Source organism: Engystomops pustulosus, chromosome 1 (genome assembly GCF_040894005.1).
Source record: "Engystomops pustulosus chromosome 1, aEngPut4.maternal, whole genome shotgun sequence".
In the NCBI taxonomy this organism is placed as follows: domain Eukaryota; kingdom Metazoa; phylum Chordata; class Amphibia; order Anura; family Leptodactylidae; genus Engystomops; species Engystomops pustulosus.
The window spans coordinates 18489810-18512218 of NC_092411.1; the positions used below are offsets into that span (position 1 = coordinate 18489810).

Genomic DNA, 22409 nt, shown 5'->3' on the forward strand with positions numbered 1-22409 from the left:
CGATGGCCTTGTTCCCAGCACCAATAAGCTTATTTGCATAAAAATGAAAACTGAAAACTTTTTCCAAAAAGATTTTTGGGGAACAGGAAGGGTATGTAACAAAAGCTTATATATTCCCCTACAATACATAATGCTGCTTTTATTTGTGAGGTGATGTGGGAGATGGTTTGTATTTGCAGTACATCTTATAGCTTTTTATGTTATCTCCACATACACGTGGTGCAAATACCCTCTGCATGTATTATGCGTGTTACATTATATATTGATCACTCTGTATATATTTACATCAGTATGTATCTATATGTGTCTAATCCAAGCAATCACCCTGAATCCAGAAAGGGCTTGCACCCCACTGATGAGCCTGGAGGAGACCTCCACCTTCACCTTCATCCATCTCCTCATCACAGTTCATCATTACTAGTAAATGTCATCGTCAGACACCGTGGAGCGTGTGGAGTAATGAAGTGTGCCATGATCCCAGATCTTACGTGGGGCCTCCACATGTGATGGGGGTAATCACACTCATGTGAGTAACACACCATTACTCAAGATGATGAGTGAAGATGGATTTCATAGTTTATAGTTATCCATAGTGAGACAGTAGATGGTAGTATTTTTGAATTGAAAAATTGGCACACATGTTCCTAGGTTGCAGACTTTTCATGGCCACTATTTTTAAGTTATGGCTTATTGTAACCAGTATTTTTGAGTCCCCTTGAGTCCTGGCCCGGATCTGTGCTCATTTGGGCTTCAGCGCCATCCTCTGTCTGTAAAATACAGCTCAGAATGTGCTGATCAGTGTGATTTTGTTCTTAGGCTATAATCTGTCCTTACTAGTCTGAACACTGCTTTATTCCTATCCTAGAAGCCTTATTGATTTCCAGCACATCCATCTGTGTCCTGTGTATTTTCCTCCTGGGTTGCTAAAAGATAATTTAGACAGAATCTTCCTCCACTAATTCCCCTCCCCTGTTGATCCGCTTTGTTTGGATGGCAGAGAACTGGCCCAATCACCTTCTGGAACGGGACTCTGATATTATAAGTTGTTTTTTGGAGTTTATCTTAACTTCCGGATTTTGGATTTCTTGACCCTCTGTCTGTTTTCTGACAATCCGTTTTGCCTAACAATTCTTTTTGCATTGTTCTCTTGGTTCTTTTTGTCTCCTACTCTTCTATTGTATTATCCAGTCTTTGTCTCCATGTTTGCACTTTGGCATAGGAAGGGAATGTCGATCAGTTGTCACTTACTGCTCAAAGTTGATGGGGCAATTAGGAAGGGACTGCCAGGAAGAGAGTTTAGCCTTAGGGCTCGCTGTCATTGTCCTTCCAAGCCATTGCTTCACTTCATTACACCTCTACTTTGGCCAAACTTTTTGAATCCAGTCTACTATTGTGGCCAAAAATTTTATATAGCTGCCGTGTGTCCTTCGTGATTTGCTACTTCAAGACACTCCCCTTGTTATGATGTTGGTAGGTTAAAGGGCCTTTGATGATGTCATAACCATGTGATCAATTTAATTTATTGGAGAAGGTCACATGCTCATGATATCATTAAATTTCATTCAGGGGGGCGTGTCTTGGACTTTCACATGATGCGTATTCTTTGATGGCCATTTTGTTACATGCAAAGAGGTCTTGAGAATGCACAAACGGAGACTATTGGCTATCCAAAGGAGGGTCCTAGCCCTGTTATTGGTACATTGACTATGTATGGAGAAATTTCTACCACCCGATGGAATACTCCTTTAAGGTACATGATGATTTTATTGGATTTTTTTCACCTTTCAGCATTTTTCTGTAGTGGTTGTTCTCAGGCTCCGTAGATCGATTCTCTTCGCTGCACTGTATTTCCATAACCCCAGAGTAACATGTGCCCGGATTCGCTAATATATGGCATAAACATGTGCACTGCAGGTCCAATGTACTTTCCAATCACATTACCTTGGTTCTTTCTACTAGTTCTACCTTGTTCCTTTATCAAAACTTAAAAAAATCTGTAAAATTACGGATGCGGAGTACAGGCTGCATAACTGCCCACAGCAAGAAGAGACCATCAACCGGTCGCAGATCGTTTAGTATAAATGGATGGAATTGCTAAATCCCCATCAAGGGTGTATAATAAAGAATAAAAATAGTTGTGTTTTTAATTGATTTGGACCACATGCACATCCAGGGGTATGAAGATATGCAAGAGTAAATTCATCCTAACATACCTAACATACTTACCTCGTCTCAATTTTGGGATCCCATCTTGGCGAATCAGCCATATGCCAGTAAACACTATCATGGTTTAGTTTAAAGGGAACCTATCAGCAGCTATGTCCATACATACCATGCAGCCAGTGTTAGGTATTGTCTCTGGAGAGATGTGTAATCAGACCTTTGTGTATGTTGTTAGTAGAAGCAGGACTGTGCATATGGATTTATATTCAAGGATTGTAGTTTCTCCAACTGCACTGAGGCTTTTGAAGGAAGCAGCTTAAAGGACATCAAAATCCATCATGATAAACCAGGTACACTTACTCATAGACTGTGGTAACCTTCTTATATATGTTATCCATGGCCTACTTTCTTTTAAAATCAATGTTTAAAATGATGCAAATTAGCCTGAGGGGCTTTACAGCCTCCCCTTTTGATTGTAGATTTCCTTTAATGTAGAGAGCACAGAGCACAGCAGTGTGAGTACACACTGCCACAGTGCACATGGGAGAAGTTACAGTCCTGGAAAATAAATCTATGTTTTACTGTCCTGCTGCTACTACCAACATACAAAAAGGTCTGATTACACATTTCTCCAGGGACAATACCTAGAACTAATGCAGAGAGCACAAAGCAAAGCAGTGTGAGGGCATGCCACGGAGGGCACTTGAAGAAGCTACAATCCTGGAATAGAAATCCATATTTCACAGTCCTGCTGCTATAAACAACATAAACAATTGTTTGATTACACATCTCTCCAGGGAAAATACCTAAACCAGTGAGCAGTGAGCACAGCGTACAGCATTGTGAGCCCTCCCCCCAGTGCAATCCTGAAATATAAATCCGTATATATCACTGTTCTGCTGCTACTAACAACATACACAGAGGTGTGAATACACATCTCTGCAGGGACAAAACATAAGACTGGCTGCAGTCTGTATGATCACTGCTTCTGACAGGTTTCCTTTTAGAGGTTGCTGAGATGACCTTCATTGTCCAGATTTTGTTAATGGAAATGTTGCAGCTACGTCGAGTCTCTGTATCTGGTTATCTTGGCTCTGTGTGATTGGTGCCCCCACTACACCATCCCCTGCCCTTATTACCCCAGCACATACAGAACATTTACCCTTTGGTTGGGGTGATGCTATGTCTCTCTCCTCAGCATCAGTAATATCTGGGTGATAAGAGGATGATTTATACAGCAGGCGACACACAGGGAGATGATGTCCCATGGAGTGAGGAGATGTATCGTTAGATTGTGTGCATGATGTCTGAGATACATCTGTAATGTGGAGTCTGTAGAGGCCTCCGATGGATGAAACATGGATTTATATAAAACATTTACCTAATGGCACGTTACATAGAGGCTACATAAGGCGGAATAGTGAGTAATACACGTTACTGATAGATGGGAGACTCACCGGCACCACACGTCACGCTGCAGTCTGACCACATCCCGTACCTCCACGTGTAGACAAATTCCACCTCATTGTCCGAGGAGACATCTTTTTGTATGATATATTCATATTTAACCCCCGGGTTGTTCTCCTGAAACAGAAGCTGAACCGAGACAATGTATCAAAGGATTGATCTGCGGACTCCTGTCACAGACACAACTTCACTTACAGTATAGTGAGATGCCGGATCCTCTCCATAGACCGAGACAAATTCCACCTCATTGCCAGGCTCCTATCCCAGACACAACACCTTCACTTACAGTATAGTGAGATGATGTATCCCCTCCATAGACTGAGACATACATAATATAAATCATCAGCATCATCAGTTCCTGACTTCAGTTTCCAAAGACACTGGGGAGAAGCTTGGCAATGACTTGGAGAACAGTTTCTTGGCTTTATGGCCAACCTCGAGATCTAGGCTCCTCGCAATATAGTCGTCCTTCCTCTGTCCCAAACATTTTTTCAGAATGGGAAAGTAGTTCTAGTTCCTTAGGATTATTCTGATCCTAGGAGTCCATGTTCTGGCACAAGTTTTGGTAAGGGAAATAATGCAGACATATGATCTGTCTATCACAGACCACACATGGTCATCCCTATAGTTGTAAGAAAGTTCCAACATTGTATAAAAATCACTGGTTATGGAATGGGAAGTCCAATACAACCCTACGGTTTTGATGGTGAGGAGTTCATTTTCTTTCAACCCTATGGGGCAGATTTACTTACCCAGTCCAGTCGCGATCCCGCAGCACAATGTCCAAAGCTGATTCGGGTCTGCCGGGATTCACTAACGTCCGTGCGCCCGATATCCACCAGGTGTCGCTGCTGCACCGAGGTCCGCCGGAGTTCACCTTCTTCGTCCCGGTGCATGTAAGTGCTGATCTTGCGACACAAATTCTTTTTTAAATTTAGCATTTTTTCAAAATCCGTCGGGTTGTCTGACGGCCACGCCCCTCGATATATATATCGATATATCGATATAAATATTATGAAAAGCCTTCCCAAAACAGTTGTGACCACCAGTTCCTCATGGACAGTAGAATTAAGAAGACCTTATGTCATCATTTCCCATGAATTTAGGTGATCAATAAAGTTGGGACTCTCTAAAGGACTATTATCTAGTACTATAAACACATTTTATGGACAGGACATTAGACCTTTACGTTGGGACTCCGAGGTGACTATGCTAGGAGTCTAGGTCCAAGCAATGTGTTTAGTCTGGAAAATGTGGCCAGACCTTTTCCCCCAGCATCAATGTCTGACCTCAAAGATCTCCAAAACGTGCGTAAAGCCTTCCCAGAACAGTGATGCCGGCATCACATGGATATGATTGGTCCAATCCGTCCGCCATATTTCTTGGACTGCACAATGTGCACTCTCCCTATGACTTCTCTGTTTCTTTATGGGACTATTGTCCTGTACATGTTTAGTTCATAACAGAAGTCCTATTTGAGTCTCCCAGATGATCCCAGGAGTCCAGGCACCACCATAGTGTTCAGTCTAGTAAATATGGCCAGACCTCCTACCCCTACCACTAATGCCTTGACAACAGTTCCCGCAGAAATCCCAAAATCTTGTGGAAAGCCCTAATGGGCTGTGTTCACATCTTTTTGTATGGGCTATATATTGGCCAAATTTTCTGAACTGAACACTGCTTCATGACCTGGGCTCTCAAATATACTGTCATTCATGATGCTAGCAGGTACTGTACCGAACTGTACCGAACTGTGACCATGTTTTCAGTCTTGAACAGGTCCTTTGTGTTGAGGGACCACTAGTTGATAAGGATGTTAGGAGGCCAAATGTTCTCCACCCAGCATCAGCACCTGACCTCAGGCTCCCAGGATCAGAGTCATCTATAAAGCTATAAAGAGTCCTATCCTGTCCCATGCTGTAATTACATTTTCTGTATGGCACCGCAGTTTTCCGAAGAGAGGAACCAATTTTGGTTCCGCACACACAATACTCAGCCTAATGTACCACCCATGTTTGATGGACCAGGTCAAGCCATTCCAATGACTGTAAGATGAAGAACTTGAAAAATACCAATAGTTATGGAATGGGATCTCCAACAAGACCCCATAGGTGTAATTGTCACATATTTTAGGACCTTCTCCACCCAATATCAGTGATAAGTTCTCTCACACATCCCAACATCAGGGTTCATCTAAATTTAACCCTACAATGTACAGAAGGCTGGAGGAAGGCGGAAGTAATTTTCTTCTAGCCTGTGGCTCCACAGTCTACAAATTCGCTCCTGATCACATGTACGAATAACTCAGCCCCTAATGGATTCTAGAAAATAATTGTTTCCTGTTCCAATATGGGCATCGCATCTCCGTCTGAGTGATTGCGTTCGTTCGGAGACCCACTGCCTTGGCGTGTAGTGATTATTCATCCCATGCATGGGGCACAAGAACCTTGAACACATCTATAAAACCCAAAGCCTGTATGAGCATCCCCTGCAGCTACGTCGTCTCGCAGGAAGCCGCTCGAATATCACGTTTCTAACTCTACGAATGTCAATGAGAGGGGATATTTACGTCATGTAGAGTTTTATTAACATTCAATGTAATGGAAGAACACCTGAACCTACAAATATTGAGTCATGTTAGACGTCCCTGAGATGTCTCGGGGGTCTTTTATACTTTGTAATTACCTGAATCCAGATTGACTCGTTGGTGGGACCTGCAGCTGTGAGGTTCTCCAGATCTCCGCTCCTCGAGTAATGAAACGTGGTCCCCGCCACCTTGTAATCTCCTATCCATTGTATAATAAACCCGCCATTTAGGAAATATTTTTCAGGGTCTTCGGCTCTCAATGCCAAGAAGTTCCCTGCAGCTGCAACTTCTTCTATTTTTATTGCCCTTGCGCCTTTGGGGATGAGACCGATATCAATGTAACCTGGAAGAGGAGAAGAAAACAAGAGAGTTTTGGGCTGCCTGATGGAAGGGTCTGCGTCTTATCTACAACATGACTGCGGCTTTATTACATTACTATGTTACTGTTTAATTTGCTTATTGTTTATAGCCGTCCTCCACACGCCTACATGGTGGCCTTAATTGGCAATTTTCATAAGGAGAACTCTGACTTCCTGACCCTAGTCAAAAGCCTCTCTCTCAACCAAACCAGTTTCCTACACTGTACTGAAGAGACCCAATCATGTTGTAACAGTGATGTCTACAGCTGGGAGTTTATTCCTTCTTAGATATACTTATTAGATATACTGGTTTGGTTTTGATCTTGCATCACGTCATAAGGCTTCCTAAAGGTCATGCTTGATGTCAAGGGAGCTGCCTTACAAGGTAGCTTAAAGAGGAGTTCTTATCCCATCCTGGAAAACTTTTTTTTTGCATATTTTCCAATAGTATCCTGTAGAGATTCCTAAATTTGAATCAATCCTGGAAAGTATGTTATGGCTCGGTCTGAAAAGATAACGGAGCGTGCAAGTGGGAATGCCAGCCTGGTTTAGAGGTCGAATCAGTCAATTTGTGTGTGTGGCCACAGATGAGCTGGAGTGGGTCTTAAATATCCTTAAAGGGAACCTGTCAGCTAAACTAACCCACATGAGCTAAACATATATTTGAAAACTACTATTATACAGAAGTGCAACAATCCCTATATTGTTCTTCCCCATGCTTGTAAAGTTCCACAGTCCTTCCGTAAAGCTGACTCCACTTATGCAAATTACCCTTTCCTTTCAGTTGATTTCAGCTCCAGCTTTCTGACTGTATGCCTTCTCTTCAGCCGGAGGGATAAAAAAAACGCTGGTTGTGTTGTCACAAAAGAGGATTCCTAACGGAGGTAAAAATGAAGGAGGGGATTTCTCTTCAGCCCATCACATAGCTAGCGGCTCTCTCATTTATGAGGAAGGTAATAGTAAGGTAGCAGAGAAAGAGAAAGCAGACCCCTTGTCAACCAGGAAGATGGAGGTGCAGCTGAACTGGAAGAACATGAATATGCATAGATGGGGAGTCAACTTTATAATGGATTGTAGAACTTTTACAGGCATGGGGAAGAACAATATAGGGATAGTTGTACTACTGTCTATTAGCAGTTTTAAAAGATATGTTTAGTAAGTGTGGGCTAGTTTAACTAACAGGTTCCCTTTGAATGTAATGGCCTAATGAGGTCATGGCATCTGAGGTGTTAGTTTAGCTTTTATTTTTATTGTTGGGAACAATTTCTTTACAATGGTAACAGGAAGTCTTCTGAAAGCTCCAAGCCCTGCAAAATCCTATGTGTCGCAAACTTTAATAGTAATACTATAATTTTGCTGTAGACAACACCACTGCGTTGGGCTAAAAATAACACAAAAAACAAGTTCTTTTTAAGCAAAAGAAAAAATATAAATCACTGAGCTTTTCCCAATAATATGTATATACAAATAACCCCAAAAAAACAAAAAGGCAATAACTCCAGATTTCCAAAATTGACCAAAATATTGCAATTAAATAATAATAAAATATCTGTCCTGTAATGAAAAGAAACACATAAAAATCAAAAAACTAAATTTATATTTTAGATGCCAAGCTACCAATACAATTTTTTAATTAAAAGTGAAAATGTCAGAAAATTAGTCATAACAAGTGAATGTCAGAAGGAATATCTCGTTTCATATATTAGGCTGGAAAGTTCTATAAAATTTTTTTTAAAAAGTAGTTTATCAATTATGTATAGTTTGCTTTGTGCCGCCATACCGGTATCTACATAAATGCGCCATAGACAAACAAGGTACTGCATCCAGTTATATACAGGGACGAGCTCTCAGTGCTCCGGGCATGTATTCCCAATCCCCATTATGTCCATAATGTATCATGCATCACGTGCATAATGTATCCTGATGCTGCGTAACCCTCCCTTATCGCAATAATTTACATTCAGGCTTATTATAAACTCCGTCTTTCGAGCGGAGAAGAAAAACAATTACCGAATCCTTCACTTTGATCGAATGTTTTCATGACAGTCTGGCAGCTAGATCCATCTCCAAGGCATATTCCACATCGATCCTCTGTGGCATTGGAATTTATCTCGTAGTCACAGCCCACGCTCTGAAGGAAGAGGAAAGTGTTACTACGAGAGGCAAATACCTCCCAAATAGCGTCACATATAGATATTCAGGGGGAGAACAGCTGCTACACTTTACATCTTAAACAAGGCCGGATCTCTCGGGGGAAGAGTCTGGCACTACTCGTATTGTAAAGCTGGTAGGAAGCCAATACGGCATCGTATACACAGCCCGGCATACAGTTATACATGAAAAACATCAAAGAAACATTAGAGTAACCGCCACCCCCCCCCCCAACCAACCTGACACCACCGTAGTCTAACAAAACGGCAAGATCGTACACAGACACATGGCCACCTTTTCCATCTTTTTTAGGCTGGATAGGAGTCTTAGTCAACCATTGAGAGACCCCACTTTCTGGACGGGTGTCACAGATAAACAGTGTTCTACTTCTAATAGCCGCCAGATCCTAGCGCCTGAGATACCACCCGTAGCCTTCCATGGTTATTTCAAGCATCTTTCCTCAGGGGATGGTGCCTGAGCAAAAGGTTCCCAGGCTTCTAGTGTTTCTGCACTGGACCATCTACTGCTCGTCTACTTTAACTTATGATGGAGATTGTCCAAGTGGGCTGAGCTTAGACAAGGAGGTGGGATCAGTGTTTGACCAACTGCTGAGAGGTCAGTGATGGAGGTTCCTGACTGAGCTTCTGGCAAAGATGGAGAAACATATTGGGGCAGATTTACTTACCCGGTCCATTCGCGATCCAGCGGTGCGTTCTCTGCGGTGGATTCGGGTCCGGCCGGGATTCATTAAGGCAGTTCCTCCAACGTCCACCAGGTGGTGCTGAAGAGCATCGGAACGCACTCAAGTTCACCAGCCTATTCCTAGTGAAGGTAAGTGCAAGCTCCGCGACGCTTTTCTTTTTTTTAAATGCGGCGGTTTTTGCGAATCCGTCAGGTTTTCGTTCGGCCACACCCCCCGATTTCCGTTGCGTGCGTGCCAGCGCCGATGCGCCACAATCCGATCGTGTGCGCCAAAATCCCGGGGCAATTCAGGGGAAATCGGCGCAAATCGGAAATATTCGGGTAACACGTCGGGAAAACGCGAATCGGGCCCTTAGTAAATGACCCCCATTGTGTTTTTGGGTTTTGGGTGGAATTGAGTTCAGTTCAAAACCCCCATACTGCAATATTTGGCTTGGTACTACTCCCGAGAGTGTTATTTTAGTAACCCCCTGTTTTCACCTTATATTAGCCAGGGTGGCAACAGGTACTTCAGGAAAAGTCTCAAGTCAAGACCTCAATCACAAAAGAGTCAAGTGATACCTGTTACAAAACATGTCAAAAGAACTTTCCAATAGAAGTTTTATAGATTGTGCCAGAGCCCACTACTTCCCCTTCCTGCACAGTGACCTCTGTACAGGGCAAAGAGCATGCCCACAATGCTCATGAATCAGCCATAGGCTACAGACTTACATGTTTTGTGCCCAGGAGCAGAGGAGCTTTGGACCTTTGGACATTTGTGGATATTTAAATATTTCCCATATACAAAGTCAGCACTTCCTACTTTATTTCACATTAATCTATATTGTTTTGTGATATGCACTCTGATTATTAGTACTGTGTCTGTATATACCAGAAGCAAGGGTTAATGAACATTTAGAGACATTTCTGACTGTATATCTCCAAGAGAAGGTAGGAATTTTCAACAGCTATAGTAGAAATTGGAAAAGCAGACTAGTTACTACAAAACAAGACAGCCTGACAGGTGCTGTCTGGAAACTTGTTTACCTTTTTAGAAACTTGCTACCATAGATTATTATGGGGACTCAATGTAAGTCTTTGGGAGAATGTTATGTTATTGTTTGTGCTGAATTTCTCCATTCATCCACCCAGTGGAAAGTATATAAAGAGAACAGTCCCAGTGTCTAGTGTCTTGCAGTTAGGGCACAGAGCTTGGAGGAGAAGACTGCCAGTCTACCAGAACAACCAGAAGAAGAAGCTGAGACAGGGATACTCTGCCATAGACCCTGGGCTCCTAGCCTTTAGCTACAATTCCAGACTTCTGAGAAAGAGAGGGAAAGCTAGCCAAACCCTTTCCCCAATGTGGAACCCTTCTTCTGGAGATTGGAGAAGTCAGCCCTATTCTTTGTATTGTTTTGAACCTGAATTTCCTCAGTAAAGAAGGAAACTGTTCACAGCAAACCCTGACTCTCTGGACTTATTTCCAATTGGGGTGCACCACACGTTATCATCCCTTCCAGAGTGTAGCAACACGTGGCGACACCCCAACAGTGCCTGGAGGATCAAGCATAGCACTGGGGCCACTGTACATGGTCCACGAAGCTGCCACAAAGCAAATCTTTCCATGCTGTTAACAGAAAAATAGCTGCTGCATAGTCATATACAGAAAAAAAACAAAAATTATGATAAATAAAACACTGAAAAAAATAGTAGAAACAACAAGACAATGGGGCACATTTACTTACCCGAGGTGCGTTGTCCGGCGAGGATTCGGAGCTGCCGCGATTCACTAAGATCGTGCGTCCAATTTCCTGCATGTGTCGCTTCCCCGCTTAGGTCCGCCGGAGTTCTCCTTCTTCTTCCCGGTGCATGTAAGTGCGTGCCTTGCGACACAAATTGATTTGTTAAATTCTGCGGTTTGTCCGAATCAGTTGGGTTGTCCGACGGCCACGGCCCCCGATTTGTGTTGCATGAAAACCGACGCCGATGCGCCAAAATCTGATCGCATGCGCCAAAAGCCCCTGTGCAAATCAGGGCAAATCGGAAATATTCGGGAAACTCGTCGGAAATGCGTCCGACAGACCCTTAGTAAATGTGCCCCAATGTATTAGTATCTCTTATTCTTTCATACTATCACCCCAATTATTTCAACCCAATCCAATTAGACAGAAACGAATCACGAGCCAATGAATTTCGTCAAAAGCGAACAAATGACACGGTAAAGAGGTTAATGAAGCGAGTAGAGGAGCCTCTGCGATGCCCACTGACCGCGCTCCAGTATCGCAGTCAGAAGTCACTGCGCGGACACGTGAAACAAAGGATGTGGTGATGTCAAGAGGATCCCTGTAATGAGATTAATCGCTGCTGCTTGATATTCCCTTTGTTATACTTCTTGTTAATCACCATATTTGAATGCTGCGGTGAGAGACGCCGACCTATGACCCTACACGGCCCTGGACAGCGACTGTAGGCGGCAGAAGCTGCCATGTTGATATTTGTGGCGTGAAAAATGAATAGTGTAATTACACTGACAATTTTTCTGCCTGGGATTAATGTGAGAAGTAAATGGTCTGATAATAGATGAGAGGCTCAGACGCTGCAGACCACTAGATTAGGAACATGTGATTGCTTTCTAATAGAAACAGTTTAGCTCCAATTAAATGAAAGGGCTGCGCTGCAATACCAGGCAGAACCTGTGGACAAGGGTGGCGCTGTGTTTTGTTACCAAACATCAATAACTCAAATGACAATGACTAGAGATACTGCAAGGAGTTTTCCTTGTCCAAGAGCCGTGCCCCTTCACAGTGACAGTGTCCAATAATTACTCTTTATGATTATAATTGATACCTATAGAGTACAGTTAAAACTTCAATTTTATTAATAAACAATTTTAAAAGAACGTATCACGCCCACGCTCATATAGTGAACCACGGCAAAACTACGCATAGGGTATTTTGAAATAGAAATGTTTTGTACTGTGGGATTTCTCGTGCACTCCTATATCATATAGTGCAACTAGAAAATTCACCATACATACCCGAAATCGCCGTAGTCGTGGGTCAACAACATAAGGTAGATCTTACCGGTTTTGTAGTGGTGCATTTACACTCCCACAGGAAGTGGATCTAGATTCAGACCATAGGTTTGGTCATCCATCTTTCAAAGGGGTACGGGCAGATGCAGATATGATGCTCTATACCAGTGATGGAGAACCTTTTAGAGACCGAGTGCCCAAACTACAACCAAGACCCACTCATTTATCACAAAGCGCCAACACAGAAATTTAATTTGTGATTTATACTCCCTGTTCTGTCACAGCTTTCATTCATATCAGCACAGTAAAGCAAAAAAATAAATAAATAAAGCAAAGCAATAAAGCAAAAAATAGAAGAAATTTGGATGATCCTTGTAGCTTCCCTCCAGGGTCCCATAAACCAGAAGAATTGTCAGGGCCGGAGCAGGAGCTACAATGATAATCCAGATCTGTCCGCACCTTCCCACTCCTCCAGTAGTCCCAGGTAGCACTGCCATGTTAAAATAGCTCTGTGCACAGCAAGTCCTGGGCTGTCTGGTGATGGCCTGGGTGCCCACAGAAAGGGCTCTGAGTGCCACCTCTGGCACCCGTGCCATAGGTTCGCAAGCACTGCTCTATTCCCTATATCCCCTTATAGCTCCCGCCCTAACAAGGGCGGTCCCAAAGAACTGTTCCTAACAGATCAATTGCATCTCCCTTCCCTGACGCGTTTCCACATAACTTGTATCATCAGAGGGATCATTAGGAGTGCTCAAATGAATTTTGTTGCAACGGATGGAGTGCCATCCCGTCACCGACTCACACTAGGAGCCGATCTATCGCACCCATGGTGATAGATCGCCACATCACCATTCGTGCTATAGATCGGCTCCTAGTGTGAGTCGGTGACGGGATGGCACTCCATCCGTTGCAACAAAAATCATGTAACGGTCTATCAGCTTCTGTGTAATCTCATGCATCTCTAATCTATCTCATCTCTCGCTATGTGTCAGTGTGTTAGTACAATGTCAGAAGCCAGATGAAAGTGCATATAGACCTTGTACCCTGATAATCTAACCACATTGTCACCCCACAAAACAAGATGGGTCATAATGTGTCTGCTTAGAGAGGCCCCACCCACACCCTGGGATTTTGCACTGAGCAGCCTAGAGAGTGATAGGAGCTACAACAGCAATAACACTGAGTAAAATTGTAAAGCAAAGGGTTAAAATGATCTTTATTGTGTTAACATCAGTAGGGGATTGAAATGTGAGAATTTTCTTTCATGGGAAAACCCCTTTAATATTTTCTCCAGGCCCAGGCTGCCATGGTGGCTTCACTTGTTGACAAGTGTCCAATAATCACTCACTATAGGGACTTATATTGATACCCAGTCATCTTTTATGCATCAAAAATAGTCTCTAAATGGATTTGAACCAGGGGTGTAAATAGTGGAGACGGGGCAGCCATAGCAGACATCTGAATGGGGCCCCCTTTAAAAAAAAATCTACATATTTGTATACTCAGTAACAATCACACAGTTTGTTTCAGTCACACACAGTATATTAACACAGTATATACAGGTATACATACAGTGCCATATAGACCCATGCATCATATACACAGACATACAGAATATACACACATGCATAGAGTACCATATACACTCGTGCATCATATACACAGATATTCAGCTTATCCACATCAGATAGACACACACATTCAACAAATACACACATACATACAAACAACCATATACAGACATACAGAATAACACCAGATGCCGGGCCCCATGACACTGCAGGCCCCATAGCAGCTGCTATGGCTGCTACCCCTGATTTGAACATTCTTTGTTTGATAGGAGGTTTATCATGTCAAGAGACACACAGGTGCTCAGCACTGAGAGGACAGAGTTAGATGTAGTCAGGGACAAGCAAAGGTCAGTGCAGGCATAGTTTGTGCAAAATAGCATACAGGCAGAGGTCATGGCTGGTGGTACAGGGTCAAATATAGTCATTATTTTGCGGTCACGACAGTTAGATAAAACAGGAAGAGGTCAAACACATGTAAATGGACGAGCTATAGGTGCAGGACCTTTGTAGGACCTTAAAGTTACCTTATTGCTCAGGCACTTTCCCTTGGGGATGGTGACTTAAATTACCCTGGATGCAGATCCATTGAACAAGAGGTTTTCAGGGTCTTGGACAAGGTCTTGGAGTATTGTTGGGATGTGCTCACTACCCACCTCCATCCATGGTCCTGATGGACCTCAGTAGTCCTAAGCTGACACACGTTATGATTCCATTTTCTATACATTATTCCTCAAACACTGTAATGAGGTCAGTGAGGCTTTAGGTTTATGGTCTGTGGTGAGAGAACATGCCCGAGGCAGTGGCTTATCAGGATCTGTATCTTCATGTGTGAGCCATTAGGCGATGGTGACACATGGTACTAGGGAAAGTAGTAACCGATTAGGTGGAATGAGCTAAAAAGTCCCCCTCCCACTGGCCCTAACCCAATTCCACTGGCCCTAACCCAATAACTGGACCTTCATGCCGAGCGCAGTAGGTGAAGCCTTACACGACCAGCTGCCACCTATTATTTGCTAAATCCTTGTGAAATTTCCCCTGAGCCTCGTCCAATTGATGTCAATCTGAATCGTTCCCCATATTCTCGACCTCGGGACGGGTGATTCTCCGTATCTGGCACTGATAACCGTAGAGTATGCCAAGCATCAGTGGTAATTGTGAGACCATTCATGTCATGTGTCACCGAGAAGACAATCACAATGTGATGGGCTCGATGCCCGGGAAGTAGTGACTGCACCATAGGTCGAGGTATGTCCTGAATAAAATGATACAGTAATGGGGGAGGCCGGAAATCAGGGACGCAATTTTGTGATTTATATACAACGTGTGGACTAAATTCTACTATAAAATCCAATCTTTTGTGATTTTATGCAAAAATCACGTAACAGGAAGGATTTTTTGAAAAGCTATACCAGGGGTAGGGAACCTATGGCTCGGGAGCCAGATATGGCTCTTTTGTTGGCTGCATCTGGCTCTCAGACAGATCTTTAATAAATAGTGATGGCTGCTGATCACTGGACACAGGCAGCGACGTTACCGCTGCCTATGTCCTTTGTACGACCCTGGGGCCATCGTCTAAGCCTGGTTCAAACCGAAGAATTTGGGAGCGATGAGGCGCTGCCTGCAGAGAGTGCTGGTAAGTGAATATTTTTTATTTTTTTTTGCTGTGACTACCTATCTAATGGGGCTACCAATATACTGTGAGGCATGTGCTGTGGCTACCTATTTACTTGGGGGCATTTGCTGTGGCTACCTATTTACTGGGAGTATGTGCTGTAGCTACTTTTCTACTGGAGGTATGTGCTGGGACTACCTATCTACTGGGAGGCATGTGGTGGATGTCAGGATTTGGAGTAGTGAACGCCCTTGACCACCGCGGTCAATGAAGTAAGCAGACACCTGGGACTGGAATCTAAGTGGCATTCGGTTTTCATCAGAGCCTGCCGTAAAGCAGAATGGTACCACCATGCCGTTCCACAGGCGCGGCTTATCCACGGTGGCAGCCAAGGTCGAGGTACAAGATCACTAGGCAGTCTCGTGGTCAGGAACAGGCAGGCGGTCAAGGCAGGCGGCAATGATGCAAGGTCGGGGATGGAGCAAGAGGTCAGGGCTAGCAGTGAAGGAGCAGAATCAGGAACAGGTCCGGGGTCACAACATTAAGATCCAGCGGGGAAGAACCCGGGAAGTGGGCAGCACCAATCAGCGGCGCTGGCCCTTTAAATCCGTGAGTGCCATCTGGAGCGCGCTGGCCAGCCGGGACAGGAGCCGAAAAGTGGTGAGTTGAGTGAGCTCAGAAAGGGGCGCCGCCAAGGAGAGGGGCACGTGTATGCCTGCGATCTGAGACGTAGATCGCTGGGACTACCTATCTATTGGGGGGCATGTGCATATGGTACGGCTCTTACGGAATAACATTTTAAAATATGTGGTGTTCATGGCTCTGTCAGCCAAAAAGGTTCCTGACCCCTGAGCTATACATACAGTGATTGTCTGGAGTGTTGGTGCCCACCCTATACCTAAAACATCTACATGTAGTCACGGCCATCGAGGGGTCCAATGACCTTTCCATAGACTATTCCATTCCATAGACCACTCCTATAGTCTATCTATATGCTAGGGGTCTAGACACAGGGTCTCATGACCCGCCTAGGAACCTGTATAGAAAGTGATACAATGCAACTGCTTCTGCACCTTCAAATACATCCAACATCTTCAAAATGATTCGGAGACGCCATTAAGTGGGTGTCTAATGAGATACAATTTTTATCGAAATTTCCCCCCCAAGGGTTATATATAGTAAATCACATATCAAATCAGTGGCCGAAGTTTGGTCATTGTATTTTATTTACTTATCGAGATATTAACACTTGTCTGTTTTTCTACGGCGGCCATTTTGAAACCAAAACAGCCATGCAACTTGTCCTTTAAGAATTGGCGTCCCAAACACTACCTGTTACTGTCTTGTGTCTTCTATATCAATCTGACACTGGCTGATAAAATAACAGAGGTCACCTCTAACATGACCTCACTTCCTGTTTTCAAAATGACCTCACTTCCTGTTTTCAAAATGGCCGCCACAACGTGAAAGAAAATGCCAATATCTCTCTAAGTAAATATAACATAATTACCAAACTTTGTAGGCAGCTTTAACTTGTGTTCTAATATATGGAACTTTCAGCAATGAAATCCTCTTTAAGTTCTTTAATAGGATTAGAGACCTTGTAAGAGCTTTTCCTTCATTCAAGTCCCGGACGTGTTTTATCACTGAACGGCTGTTAGCCAGGAATTATTACTTATAAATAGGGAAAATATATTCTACAGTCATATACGTCCCATGTTATATGTGATAATAGCCGGGGATGTCGAATTTGGTTTGCAGCTAATGATATACAATAAGGCAGGATGTGCCATTTCCTGTGTGTTTTCTGTGCTCTCCATATTACGGCACAGCTGCGGCTAAACTTTATTTTAATTGTTAAATTTGTTTCATGCCTAAGTGCACTCGGCGACAGCGCTGTCATTTTACTATTAAAGCCGCCTTTGCTTCCATTAGCGGATATATACCAATTATTTCATCCTGCCGACTTAGATAAGCTGGGGGGGGGGGGGGGTTCTTCTCCGAGCTGAAAAATTCTACTAAAGTTACATAAACTTGTGCTCTTAAAGGGGTCTTCCACCAATACAACCATAGGATATACACTCACCGGCCACTTTATTAGGTACACCATGCTAGTAACAGGTTGGACCCCCTTTTGTCTTCAGAACTGCCTCAATTCTTTGTGGCATAGATACAACAAGGTGCTGGAAGCTCCTCAGAGATTTTGGTCCATATTAACATGATGGCATCACACAGTTGCCGCAGATTTGTCGGCTGCACATCCATGATGCGAATCTCCCGTTCCACCACATCCCAAAGATGCTCTATTGGATTGAGATCTGGTGACTGTGGAGGCCATTTGTGTCCAGTGACCTCATTGTCATGTTCAAGAAACCAGTCTGAGATGATTCCAGCTTTATGACATGGCGCATTATCCTGCTGAAAGTAGCCATCAGATGTTACAGGGTACATTGTGCTCATAAAGGGATGGACATGGTCAGCAACAATACTCAGGTAGGCTGTGGCGTTGTACCAAGGGGCCCAAAGAGTGCCAAGAAAATATTCCCCACACCATGACACCACCACCACCAGCCTGAACCGCTGATACAAGGCAGGATGGATCCATGCTTTCATGTTGTTGACGCCAAATTCTGACCCTACCATCCGAATGTCGCAGCAGAAATCGAGACTCATCAGACCAGGCAACGTTTTTCCAATCTTCTACTGTCCAATTTCGATGAGCTTGTGTAAATTGTAGCCTCAGTTTCCTGTTCTTAGCTGAAAGGAGTGGCACCCGGTGTGGTCTTCTGCTGCTGTAGCCCATCTGCCTCAAAGTTGGACGTACTGTGCGTTCAGAGATGCTCTTCTGCCTACCTTGGTTGTAACGGGTGGCGATTTGAGTCACTGTTGCCTTTCTATCAGCTCGAACCAGTCTGCCCATTCTCCTCTGACCTCTGGCATCAACAAGGCATTTCCGCCCACAGAACTGCCGCTCACTGGATGTTTTTTTCTTTTTAGGACCATTCTCTGTAAACCCTGGAGATGGTTGTGCGTATAAATCCCAGTAGATCAGCAGTTTCTGAAATACTCAGACCAGCCCTTCTGGCACCAACAACCATGCCACGTTCAAAGGCCTCAAATCACCTTTCTTCCCCATACTGATGCTCGGTTTGAACTGCAGGAGATTGTCTTGACCATGTCTACAGGCCTAAATGCACAGAGTTGCCGCCATGTGATTGGCTGATTAGAAATTAAGTGTTAACGAGCAGTTGGACAGGTGTACCTAACAAAGTGGCCGGTGAGTGTATGAGGGTGATGTGATAGCATGGACCCCCACCTATAATATAAGTAAGGGTGTGTTTGGTTGTATTTGAAAGTTTCATATAAAGTTTTCTACTTAAGTTCCGTAACATTTCATATGACAATGTCCCTTTCTGTCGTCTGTGTCTACAGTTTCCAAAATCAAGCGAATAACTGATATTGTTTGTATAATGAAAAGTTCTACAATTTTCCAGTATATTTCCTGTAACCATTCTTCATGGTTTTCTAGATCTCTGTTTGCTGTCAATCTATGGGAAGCTTCTTTATTTATTTTCTGTGTTCCCTGGTCATGTGAAGTAACACAGGTGCACCGCTTATTATATCCCTGGTCATGTGATTGACCTGTATTACATCACATGAAGAGGGATGTATCAAACCATGCACCTGTGTGACATCGTAGGACTAGGGATATAACTAGCTGTGCGCCTGTGTGATATCACATGACCAGGGATATAAAGAGCCATGCATCTGTGTGACATCACATGACCAGAGATATAACAAGCCGTGCACCTGTGCTATGCTACTTATATACTGGGGGCATGTGCTGGTGTAGATATATATATATACTGGGGACATGTGCTGGGCTACATATATAGACTGGGGAATGTGCTGGGTTACCTATATACTGGGGGTATGTGCTGGGTTACCTATTTACTAGGGGCATGTGGCATATATACATGTGTGTGTATATATATATATATATATATATACACACTGGAGGCATTTTCTGGGGTACCTACATACTGGCAGATATATGCTAGACTACTTATATACTGGGGACATGTGCTGGGCTACCTATATACTTGGGGCATGTGGTGGGCTGCCTATATACTGGGGGCATGTGCTGGGCTGCCTATATACTGGGGGCATGTGCTGGGCTACCTATATACTGGGGGCATGTGCTGAGCTACCTATATACTAAGGGAAATGTGCTGGGCTACCTATATACTGGGGGGATGTGCTGGGCTACCTATATACTGGGGGCATGTGGTGGGCTACCTATATACTGGGGGCATGTGCTGGGCTACCTATATACTGGGGGCATGTGCTGAGCTACCTAGATACTGGCGGGATGTGCGGGGCTACCTATATACTGGGGGAATGTGCTGGGCTACCTATATACTGGGGGGAATGTGCTGGGCTACCTATATACTGGGGGAATGTGCTGGGCTTCTTATACACTGGGGGTATATGCATAGAAATAGACGCAGCCGGTGATTTTTCTGATGAGGAGGGAAGTCCTGCTTCTAAATGCGTAATCCCTCATTTAAATCTGATGTTCTTTTATGGATTTTGGCCTAGAATAGTACATTTTTGCCTCAATTTTGATGATATTTCATACTGTATATTATGTTCAACCTTCAATTCTATGGGAACATAACGAAGTATTTGTTAAAACTGACCTCCCTCCTTCTCCACACTACATTTGGTGACCTGGATTTAAAGAGGACCTGTCACCACATCCGCCAACTTCGACTCTTTGCATATTTTAATAGGCACCAATCTTCTAATCTAGAACAGTTGGAATTTTTTCTCTAACCTTCGTCGTTCCCCATATGCTAATTAGACCCTCTACTGTTAAATCTAATAGTAAAATCTAATAGCTTGAGACTGCCCACTTGACAACAGAGAGCCAAATTAGCATATCGTTTGGCAAAACTAATAGCACTGATTGCTCGGGAATGGTGAGGGAAAAAAAATCCATCTATTAATGGAGGAGAAGACTTGGAGTTTGTGGAGGTGGTGAGACGTCCTCTCTAAGTCCGTGCACCTTACAAAGTAGATGATGATAAATAATTAATAGCCGCCTAGGGAAGACATAATAAATCCATATCCCATTACATAGAAATATTCCAATATTCCACTGATTAAGAGTAAATAAACATGACACGTCTCGTCCGTGGAGGGGCTCTGGAAATAGACGCAAGGGAGATTAAAGACGGGAGCCACAAGCGAATCTCATCTGCCTGATTAAGTTCTCCTGTGACTTATTATCCGATCCGGAGACTCGGAGACGAGATGCCGGGTACATAAGTCAATTACAAGCCCGGACTAAACACCAGGAAAACGCTGAGGAAGAGAAAACATTAACATAATATATATGTATGTGTCAGCTTAACAAAGAGACGCGGAAATCTGCTCCGCCAGACCGCCATTACTCACCGCCAGATACGGAGCACTAGGTAACGCCAGGGACTGCCCTCATCTGTGGCTATTTTTGATACTTTCTATTTTGGATGAGGGCTCCGCGTCTGACTGAGACTATTGTCGGATTGGCAGTTGAACAGCCAATCCGGCGAATTGACATAACTAACTACTAGCCATGGTTATGATTGGCCAATCATAGCCATTGCTCGTTGTTATGGGCGTCTATTTGCCAGATTGGTTGGACCCCAAAACCCAAACTGGAAGGTTCGATCTCTAGTCAGCAGGTGTGACTATACAGACAGAAGCCAGTGTTAGGTATTGTCCCTGGAAAAGTGTTATCAGACCTTTGTGTATGTTGTTAGTAGCAGCAGGACTGTGATATATGGATTTACATTCCAGTATCATCTTCTCCAAATGTTCTCACACTGCTGTGCTCTTAGCTTTCTGCACTGAATTTCTCTGCAGCACCTCCCCCCTGTGCTAAGTACAGGCAGTACCCGACTTACAGACGACTCCTAGTTACAGATGGACTTCTGTACCCACTGTGACCTTTGGATGCTGGGAATTTACTGCATTTTAGCCCCAGGCTGCAATGATCACAAAATTCTGAAAATCTGATTGTGACATGGACAAAATAAATCAATTTTCAATAATTCAATTCAATAATTCAAATTAAGAACGTAACATGGGGACTGCGTGTAATTATTTAACAAATTACTAGTATCATTCTACAATGTCCTATATGATCCTGCTGAGAGGTGAGGCATATCAGTGAGTTTCTAGCATGCCCCGGGTGCTTTATGGGCAGGATGGTGGCTCAGGGGTTAGCACTACAGCCTTGCAGCGCTGGGGTCCTGGGTTCAAGTTCCATCCAGATCAACATCTGCAAACGGTTTGTATTTTCTCTCCGCGTTTGCGTGGGTTTCCTCCGGGTCCTCCGGTTTCCTCCCACACTCCAAAACATACTGGTAGGTTGATTAGATTGTGAGCCACATTGGGGACAGGGACTGATTTGGCAAGTTCTGTGGAACATGTTGGCGCTATATAAATAAATATTATTATTTATGATGTCTTATATCAGTGATGGCGAACCTTTTAGACACAGATTGCCCAAACTACAACCAAAACCTACCTTTATGTCGCAGAGTGCCAAGATGACAATTTAAGCAATGACCTATTGATCCCAACTGTATCATAAGTCTTAATCGTATTGGCGTTCTAAGGACACCAATACAATAGAAAGAAAATTTGGATTGTATCTTCCTTCCAAGGTCCCCTGAAGAGGTAGAAACTTTGAGTAATGTCTAGCAAATTTTGTGCTGGGGTGAAGGCCTGG

General features: G+C 43.6%; 1 protein-coding gene across 1 annotated transcript in view; it reads right to left on the minus strand.

Moving 5' to 3' along the window:
* Positions 1-22409, minus strand: part of ADAMTS12 (ADAM metallopeptidase with thrombospondin type 1 motif 12) — a 348163-nt gene that overhangs the window by 66694 nt on the left and 259060 nt on the right. The window contains exons 14-16 of the mRNA XM_072134459.1: positions 8587-8707; positions 6316-6560; positions 3621-3759 (exon numbers count right to left, since the gene is read on the minus strand). Coding sequence (XP_071990560.1) covers positions 3621-3759; positions 6316-6560; positions 8587-8707 — 505 coding nt within the window. The remainder of the gene's footprint in view (positions 1-3620; positions 3760-6315; positions 6561-8586; positions 8708-22409) is intronic.